This window comes from Antennarius striatus, chromosome 4 (assembly GCF_040054535.1).
Source record: "Antennarius striatus isolate MH-2024 chromosome 4, ASM4005453v1, whole genome shotgun sequence".
In the NCBI taxonomy this organism is placed as follows: Eukaryota; Metazoa; Chordata; class Actinopteri; order Lophiiformes; family Antennariidae; genus Antennarius; species Antennarius striatus.
Window position 1 is genome coordinate 3,963,136 of NC_090779.1, and position 9,540 is coordinate 3,972,675.

The following is a 9,540-nucleotide window of genomic DNA, read 5'->3' on the forward strand; positions in this document are numbered from 1 at the left end:
TTCATAGGAATGCTGAATCCTGGATATTTTTCAGTTTATACAGTAAATATTTGAGTTGGGTCGTTGTGTGTGGGGAGTGGGTTATTTCTGTGTGAGAAGCAGCAAGGTTGAATTCACACAGGCTGAAATGATCTGAACCAGGCTCAGAGGCAGAAGGGATTCTGCTTTTCAGGGAAGCCGTGACAGCTCACATGTAAAGCTCTCTGACTGCTGCTGGGATGCAGAATGCTGTGGGAGACAGGAAGCTAATGAGTGGAGACAGCCTGTGTGTGTTTTATAGTACGTAACACAGGGGATGGGGATACGGTGGTAGCCAACGAGGATCTGATGGACTGCAGCCACTGCCTGTGAACGTAAAAATCCTTCGCCTTTACATGAATGCCTGCATCTGTACAAGGTGTCAAAAGGAAATCCATGTACAAAATGATGTTGGTCTTTCACAACCCGTCACCAGTGTTTTCTGCTTTGAACCCCCCCAAAGCATAATGAAATGAGTCACTTGTACAGGGTCACATGTACACTGTTCCCACAGGATGCAACAATGTCAGAGACGGAGGGGGTTTTGTGTCTGTCATTTTAATCCCGTGTTCTACACGTCTTAACTAATTGTCTTGTTTATTCTTGACGTTTATAAATAATTACAATGTGATACAACACAGAGACCCACAAGTGACACAAAACACAGCAAGATAGATACACACTGACTAAAATCAAGTGGCTGTGCACACAGGCATTAAAAGCATAGCATTATAATTTATTACCAATTATTTAGTCATCATGCAGTCAGGCTTAATGTACGAAAACATCTGGCACACTATGTGTGTGTCCTCCAGTGACCCTGCACGTTAAAGCCTACTTGTCTCTTCCTCCCACCCCTTCAATGTGAACAGAAGCTCTAACAACTTTACATCATTTATAATCCTTTACATCAATTTCCCCAACCCAGGACCAGTATCGACTGACCCAGGGACCAGTACCGGTCCACAGGAAAAGATTACATAACTTCCATTATTTCTTTTTTTATTCCTGATCTGATTCTGAAAGATGTTTTGTTTTAAAAGAGTGTATTCTCTCATCCACATCTGTCAATGCATCAGTATCGATGCTTGTCAAGATGTTTGCCTCGGTCACATGACTACCTTCTTAAAGGGGCTAACACAGAATATATTACAGCTAAACTGAAACTTCTGAGCGAGCAAAATTAACTTAATACTAACTTTGGCACAATGCAACGAGGACACTGCTAACAAAGTTATATTGGACTCACATTTATTTGTGCAGTGCCTTGCGAAAGTATTGGCCCCCCCCAAGAAATTTTTTGACATTTCAGGCTTCAAACTTAAAGATAACGAACTGAAAATACAGTATTTTTCAAGAATCAAAAACATGTGAGACACAATTGTGAAGTGGACCCAAATTTATTCAACATTTTATATTGTGTTTAGAAATGAAAAACTGAAAAGTAGGATATACAGAAGTATTGGCCCCCTGTTCTCTCAGCTCAGCTAACCGACTCCAGAAGTTCCCTGATGACTTCTGAATGATCCAATATTGACCTACATGACAACAATGACAAACAGAATGCACCTGTGTGTCATTTGGTCTCACATTTGCACGGTCTACTTTTCAGTTTTTTATGTCTAAACACAATATAAAATGTTGAATACATTTGATTCCACTTCACGATTGTGTCTCACATGTTGATTCTTGAAAAATATTTTCAGTTTGTTATCTTTAAGTTTGAAGCCTGAAATGTGGCAAAATGTCAAAAAGGCTTGGGGGGAGAGGAAATACTTTTGCAAGGCACTGTATATTTAGAAGAACATTTTTTATGCTGGTTGTATCATTTTATTTTATTGTATTTATCCACCACACGTGAAAGAACAGACCATTACAATATAGTCTGACGTAAATTTTCTTCAATGTATATTTTGCCTGTGACTGAGAGTAGGAACGTTGAATGTTGGAACTATGACAGTAAAAGGTAGAGAGTGGTTGACGTGATGCAGATAAGGAAGGTAGACATACTTTGTGTCCAGGAGACGGGGTGGAAAGGTAGCAAGGTTAGAAGTTTAGGAGCAGGTTCTAGTTGTTCTATCATGGTGTAGATAGGAAGAGAAAGGCAGTACGAGTTATCTTGAAGGAGGAGTTAGTTAGGAATGTCCTGGAGGTAAAAAGAGTATCAGATAGAGTGATGAGTCTGAAGCTAGAAATAGAAGGTGTGATGTTCAATGTTGTTAGTAGGTATGCTCCACAGGTAGGATGTGAGGTGGAGGAGAAGGAGAAATTCTGGTTGGACTTTGATGCAGAGCATACCTAGAAGTGAGAGAGTTGTCATTGGTGAAGACTTCAATGGACATGTTGGTGCAGGAAACAGAGGTGATGAGGAGGTGATGGGCATTTTTGGTATCCAGGAGAGGAACGCAGAAGGACAGATGGTGGTTGACTTTGCAAAAAGGATGGAAATGGCTATAGTGAATACTTTCTTCCAGAAGAGACGGGAACACAGGGTGACCTATAAGAGTGGAGGTAGGAGCACACAGGTAGACTTCATCTTGTGTAGACGGTGTAACCTGAAGGAGATCAGTGACTACAAAGTAGTGGTAGGCGAGAGTGTAGCCAAACAGCACAGGATGGTGGTGTGTAGGATGACTCTGGTTGTAAGGAAGATGAAGAGGACAAAGGCAAAATGGTGGAAGCTGAGTTCTTCATGACTTTTAGGAAGGAGTTAAGACAGGCTCTGGGTGGATAGGAGGTGCTTCCAGATGACTGGACAACTACAGCTAATGTGATCAGGGAGACAGGTAGGAGAGTACTTAGTGTGTCTTCTGGAAGAAAAGTAGATAAGGAGTTTGGTGGTGGAATGAGGACGTACAGTAGTGTATACAGAGAAAGAGGTTAGCTAAGAAGAAGTGGGGCACTGAGAGGACTAAGGAGAGTAGACAGGAGTACACGGAGATGCAGCGTAAGGTGAAAGTAGAGGTAGCAAAGGCCAAACAAGGGGCTTATGATGACTTTTATGCTAGGTTTGACAGTAAGGAGGGAGAGACTGATCTGTACAGATTGGCAAGACAGAGAGCAAGAGATGGGAATGACGTGCAGTAGGTTAGGGTGTTTAAGGGTAGGGATGGAAGTCTATTGACAGGTGCCAGTAGTGTGATGGGAAGATGGAAAGGGTACTTTGAAGAGTTGATGAACGAGGAATATGAGAGAGAACAAAGACTAGAAGAGGTGACTGTTCTGGACCAGGAAGTAGCAAAGATTAGTCAGGATGAAGTGAGGAGAGCATTGAAGAGGATGAAGAGTGGAAAGGCAGTTGGTCCTGATAATATACGTGTAGAGGTTTGGAAGTGCCTAGGAGAGGTGGCAGTAGAGTTTCTGACTGGGTTGTTCAACAGGATCTTAGATAGCGAAAAGATGCCTGAGGAATGGAGGAGAAGTGTGCTGGTGCCCATTTTTAAGAACAAGAGAGATGTGCAGAGTTGTGGCAACTACAGAGGAATAAAGCTAATGAGCCATACAATGAAGTTATAGGAATAAGTATTTGAAGCTAGAAGTGAGCAGAAGTGAGCATTTGTGAGCAGCAGTACGGTGTCATGCCAAAAAAGAGTATTACAGATGCAGTATCGACTTTGAGGATGTTGATAGAGAAGTACAGAGAAGGCCAGATGGAGCTGCATTGTGTTTTTGTAGATCTGGAGACAGCTTATGACAGGGTACCCAGAGAGGAACTGTGGTGTTGTATGAGGAAGTCTGGAGTGGCAGAGAAGTATGTTAGATCGGTGCAGGACATGTATGAGGACTGTAAGACAGTGGTGAGGTGTGCTGTAGGTTTGACAGAGGAGTTCAAGGTGGACGTGAGACTGCATCAGGGATCAGCTCTGAGCCCCTTCTTGTTTGCTATGGTGATGGACAGAATGACAGACGAGGTTAGACAGGAATCTCCATGGACTATGATGTTTGCAGATGACATTGTGATCTGCAGTGAGAGCAGGGAACATATGGATAAGAAGCTAGAGAGGTGGAGGTTTTTCCTGGAAAGGAGAGGAATGAAGGTTAGCTGCAGTAAGACAGAGTACATGTGTGAGCGGGGCCCAAGTGGAAAAGTGAGGTTACAGGGAGAAGAAATCAAGAAGGTGGAGAATTTTAAGTATTTAGGGTCAACAGTCCAGAGCAATGAAGAGTGTGGAAAACAGGTAAAGAAACGTGTACAGGCAGGATGGAACACGTGGAGGAAAGTGTCAGGTGTGATGTGTGATATAAGTGTTTCAGCTAAAATGAAAGGAAAGGTGTACAATATTGTGGTGAGACCAGCGATGTCGTTTGGTCTAGAGCAGTGATTCTTAACCTGGGTTCGATCGAACCCTAGGGGTTTGGTTAGTCGGTCTCAGGGGTTTGGTGGAGACAGAGGTCAAGACAAAATGCCTGACACCTCGTGTCAGGTGTTTTTGTCGGGTGTTTTTGCCCAACAGACATGAATCACTTTGTACGTTTGACACATCAATTCGTGATGACACGCCTCCCTTAGCCATCACTGACTGCAGGTGATCCCGCTACATCGATTAGCCTACCTGTGCTACAGGGGATTTTACATGTACTGTATAACGGAACGTGATAAGAGTCAGTGTTCTGCATGATTTGCAATGTCAAGTTGAGCAACTCTAGTCCCGCACTGGCAAAAATAAAGGAAAACTTCCTTAAGCTGCATGGAAAACAAAAGAAACAGACTTTTCTGTGAAAATGACATAAGAGTAGCACTTGCCAAGGTGAAGCCACGCATATCTGAACTGGTCTCTCAATAACAACAGCAGAAGTCACACTGATTTGCAGCTAGGTCATTTCATGTGAGTTCCTGCACTGTCTTGGTTTTGTTCTTTGAAAAAGGTGACATTAATGCACAATTCATTAAATAGACCACTAAAACATATACCATCCATCCATCCATCCATCTTCCACCGCTTATCCGGAATCGGGTCGCGGGGGCAGCAGCTTCAACAGGGAGCCCCAAACTTCCCTTTCCCGGGCCACATCCACCAGCTCTTACTGGGGGATCCCAAGGCGTTCCCAGGCCAGTGTTGAGATATAATAAAACATATACTTATATCTTAAATTTGAAAAAAAAAACTTTTTTTTTTTACTAAAGATGGGTTCGGTGAGTGAGCATATGAAACCGGCAGGGTTCGGCACCTCCAACAAGGTTAACAACCACTGGTCTAGAGACAGTGTCACTGAGGAAAAGACACGAGACAGAGCTGGAGGTAGCAGAGATGAAGATGCTGAAGTTCTCTCTGGGAGTGACCAGGAAGGATATGATCAGGAATGAGTACATCAGAGGGACAGCACATGTTAGAGGTTTTGTAGGTAAAGTCAGAGAGGCCATACTGAGATGGTTTGGACATGTCCAGAGGAGAGATAGTGAATATATTGGTAGAAGGATGCTGAGTTTTGAACTGCCAGGCAGGAGGCCTAGAGGGAGACCAAAGAGGATGTTTATGGATGTAGTGAAAGAGGACGTGAAGGTAGATGATGTGAGAGAAGGGGATGCAGAAGACAGGGTTAGGTGGAGGCAACTGATTCGCTGTGGCGACCCATGAAGGGAAAAGCCGAAAGGAAAGAGGAAGTATATGTTCCCTGTTTCTGTCTGTTCTTATATTTAATGTGTCTGAATGCTACTGTAACATTTAAATTTCCCAGTTTGGGATAAATTAAGTATAACTATCTATCAATCGTCTATCTGTCTGTCTGTCTACCTATCTATCTACATATCTATCTACCTATCTAAAGGTTGGGGGGCACTGGCCTACATTATGTCATTTGTTTTTTTATTCTGTCCCATGCACTGAAAAGCTCACCCCCCATCTCCCCCCTGTCCCCAGTCTGAAAATGTCTCTATCATCACGACTAGACCTACATTTGGAAGTAGAGCTCACTTTGCTGTTGGAGTGCACTGATGTGTTGTCAGTGGGTGTGGGTACCAGATTCATCATAACTGCCGATGTTGCCAAATTGTAACATGTCATCAAGGCTCCAGAGGAGGAAGCAAGGTGTTGTCCCTAGGGTGAACCCCCACCCCCCCACTCCTGATGAGATGATTATTCAAGCAGTAAGCTATCTTTATTACAACAGATTTACATCCCATCCACAGTGACAGCTGAGCAACGTGGACTCATTCCAGCCTCCAAACCAGTCTGCTAGACATGTGAACATTATCCTTTCTCTTGCAGTCAGAAGACACTTTTTGGTCAACACTGTGCGAGATAACTCCACCATAATAAGCACATTAAATTTACATTAGTTTTTGGGATTTAACAAAATGAAAAATTATGGAGGGATATTTGTACCTTTTTGAGAAGACAATCAAAAGCACAGATTCTGAAACTCAAAAGATGTCTTAGAATGCCATTAAAGGTTTTTCCACAGTTAAGGTTGCTCCACACTAAAATCATTCTTGTTACATCCCGCTTCAAAGCGGTGATGTTTTGTAATTGTCAGCGTACGTTCGTCCGTTAGTCCATTTGTCCGTCTGTCCATCCGTTAGTCCACCAAATATCGTCGCAACCTTTGCAGATAGAAAGATGAAACAAGAAGTACATTACTCGGGCGGCAAAGGGGACAAAAATGAGATGATGACCTTGAAAAAACTAGGTCAAGGTCAAATTTGAACTTTTATACACTCAAGAACTGGCTAAGATAGACAGACGAGGGAGAAGGCTAGTGTGAGTAAGACCGTAGACCAGAGCTACTGCTTTAATCTATTAAAGTAGGTCAGAGCACTAGCTTTGATCTTTGACCTATGTAAGTGGGTCAAGGTAAAAAAATTTACTTTAGGGGTGTCACAGGACGTTGCAGTCTCTGACTGCATTGGTTCTTGTTTTACTTTTTTAAGACACTTTTACCAAGTACAGACACATCCTAGATTCACTGCTATGTTGGTAAATATCATATTCTGAGGCTGACCGAGTCGGATGTGTAGAAATCAACTGCAACAGCATGGCAATGTACTATCTAGCATGAGTTAATGGATTCCCCTCTGAGCGCTTTTAAGTTTGTGCCAGCATATAGCATGCAGAATATCTCTGATGGCCACACTTCCACACATGTGATGTGAGATGGACTTCATGCAGACATCTGAACCTGATCCAAAACAGCCCGGTGATACTTTGTGATGTGGGATCTGTTTGTGCTGTTGTCAGACACATTCATCCTGCTGGGGATCCCAAAGAGGACTGGATTTCTGAAATGATTTGGGACAGGGGTGACTTGCGTTCGTTGTCCACCTCAGAGATATCAGGCTTTCATGCTTTGTGGTGTCTCTCGATGAAACTGAAATTTACCTTTGCATTCATGCATCATGACTGAGTCATCCAATGAATAAAACTATTTTGACACATATGAGCTTCTTCCCTCTGCTTTCTTCTCTGTCGTCATAGGATAAGATAATGAGGTATCTATAGAAATATGACAGCAAGTGACAGAAAAGAGAAATAGTATAGGGACTGAAAGTCTTTTTCTTCTACTCTTTAAATCTGGTTATTTCACACAGTATTTCCCCAAATGGCTGATTATCAAAATGTGGGCCTGAATTTTTTATTTACTTTTTGCCTGTTTAAGTACGGCAGCCACAAAACATGTTTTAGTAATTACAAAATCCACTATTACAGACAGAAATCTAAAACTGGGAAATTCCAAATAATTTTGTCAACATGGGCAGTTAATGAGACTATAGATAAAGGTAATCCCGAGCATTTACAATCTCCTTGAATTATTTTGTTTTACCATCAGTTTTATGTTTTCAAAAGCATATTTACTTTTGTTTTCCTTGATATATTGACATCTGCTTCAGGTTTAATAGTCTCTGAGATCTGAAGGAGTCGGCAAAGATCTATAGAATATTAACCCATTTAAGTGGAACAGAAGAACTGATATTTTAACAGCTTTTATACAAAATCTACATGGAACGAATGAGTATTTGATAGATTTGAGACTTTTTGAAGCTTGATGAGGGGCTGCCGTTGTTACTATAAGCGGTCTGTCTACTCTTACCAATCCTTCATTGTGATGTGAACCTCCACAAGATTTTTGACTCCAATGTCTACATTTGGTGAAGAGATATATAACAGAGAAGTGAGGCATGAGGCATGGAAAATGAAATAAAAAATCTGAGTGTAGCATGAATTTGAGTCAAGAAAGAACTTCAGAATTTAATAGTGTACTCATAGTACTGTAGTACTATTAGTCTTACACTGTAGTAGTACTACTTCAGATGTTAAGGGAAATCTGTGACCATCAGTTTAGTCATTATTTTCAAATACCATCCACAACAGTATATAAAGCTGTCAACAAAACGGCTTCCTTCCATCTTCTATGGATTTTGACATATTTGACAAAACACATCCCTACAAACACATAGACCTACAAAAAGATGGAACCCAATCCCATATTTTCCACCCACTTTGGTGGCTGGGTGGGAATGAAAATAATTCACACAAAAGGATCAAGAAGAGCAGTCTTGGGTTCAGGAAAGACACCTGTCGATCTGGGCTGGGCACTGAACCCAATGCTGCTGATCCTTTCAAAGTTGAACTATGGTCTCTGACTCATTTTAAATGCTAATATCACTTATTTCATAATGAAGTCCAAGACACATAATTATTCATATCTGACATTGTTTTGTTATTGTATTTTTTTTTTAAATAGTTATGGTTAAACCGACCTAAAGCTTTAATGATGACCTGGTTGTCACCTCAACTCATCATTTCTCTGCTATGTTGATCATGTAATTATTATTTTGGGGAAAACGAACCAATAAAGCTCAAAAACAAGGTTCTCCGCTGAAGATCCTTTGCTCATTTCACTAACATCATCATGGATGGCTTCTTCTCTCTGCGCATAAACAGTGAAGTGTAGAAAATGAATCATACATAGGTCCATTGCGCAAAGAACCCTTCGTTGAAGCGCACCAGCAGTTGTAATGAAACCCACCGACGCACCGCTAGGCCGTGCGCCGTGAAAAGAGCTATAATGGGAAGCAGCACATACATGGAAGTGATGTTCTGGAAAAGGTCCTCGATGCTCCCGGTGCTGTTCGCGGCACTCCCCGCGCCTGGAAAGGACAGCGGTGGGAAGAATTTGCTGTTGTCGGACTTATTGCAGTAGACCTCCGTGGATGAGCAGGTGCATGTGGGCGGACAGTCCAGTAACGTGCTCAAGTAGTTGTGAAAGAAAACGGTGAGAAAAAAGAACACCTTCCAGCAGCACCAAATCCTCCGAGAGCGTCGGACGCCGAATGCGCCAAAAAACACACTGAATCCGTCCATGCTGTCACGACTCAAGTCCCCAGATTTCTTTGTAACTTTGCGGCGCAACAGCAAGGAAAAATGAGTCAAATGTCCAATGCCCCCCTCCGCGCCTGAGTGGGTGTATGGACGCGAGACGACGTTCTGTCTTTATTTCTCACGGTGGAGTTGAAAATACAAAAGAAACCCTATCTTCATTCATTAACGTGCGTTTCAGATGTGCATGCAAGAGAGTGTGGGTATT

The 9,540-nt window shown here is 42.2% G+C and overlaps 1 protein-coding gene across 1 annotated transcript in view; it reads right to left on the reverse strand.

Moving 5' to 3' along the window:
* Window positions 1–9,317, reverse strand: part of ntrk3a (neurotrophic tyrosine kinase, receptor, type 3a) — a 193,639-nt gene extending 184,322 nt beyond the window's left edge. Inside the window, exon 1 of the mRNA XM_068312056.1 lies at window positions 9,040–9,317. Within this exon, the coding sequence (XP_068168157.1) occupies window positions 9,040–9,317 (278 nt within the window). The remainder of the gene's footprint in view (window positions 1–9,039) is intronic.
* Between the last annotated feature and the right edge of the window lie 223 nt (window positions 9,318–9,540).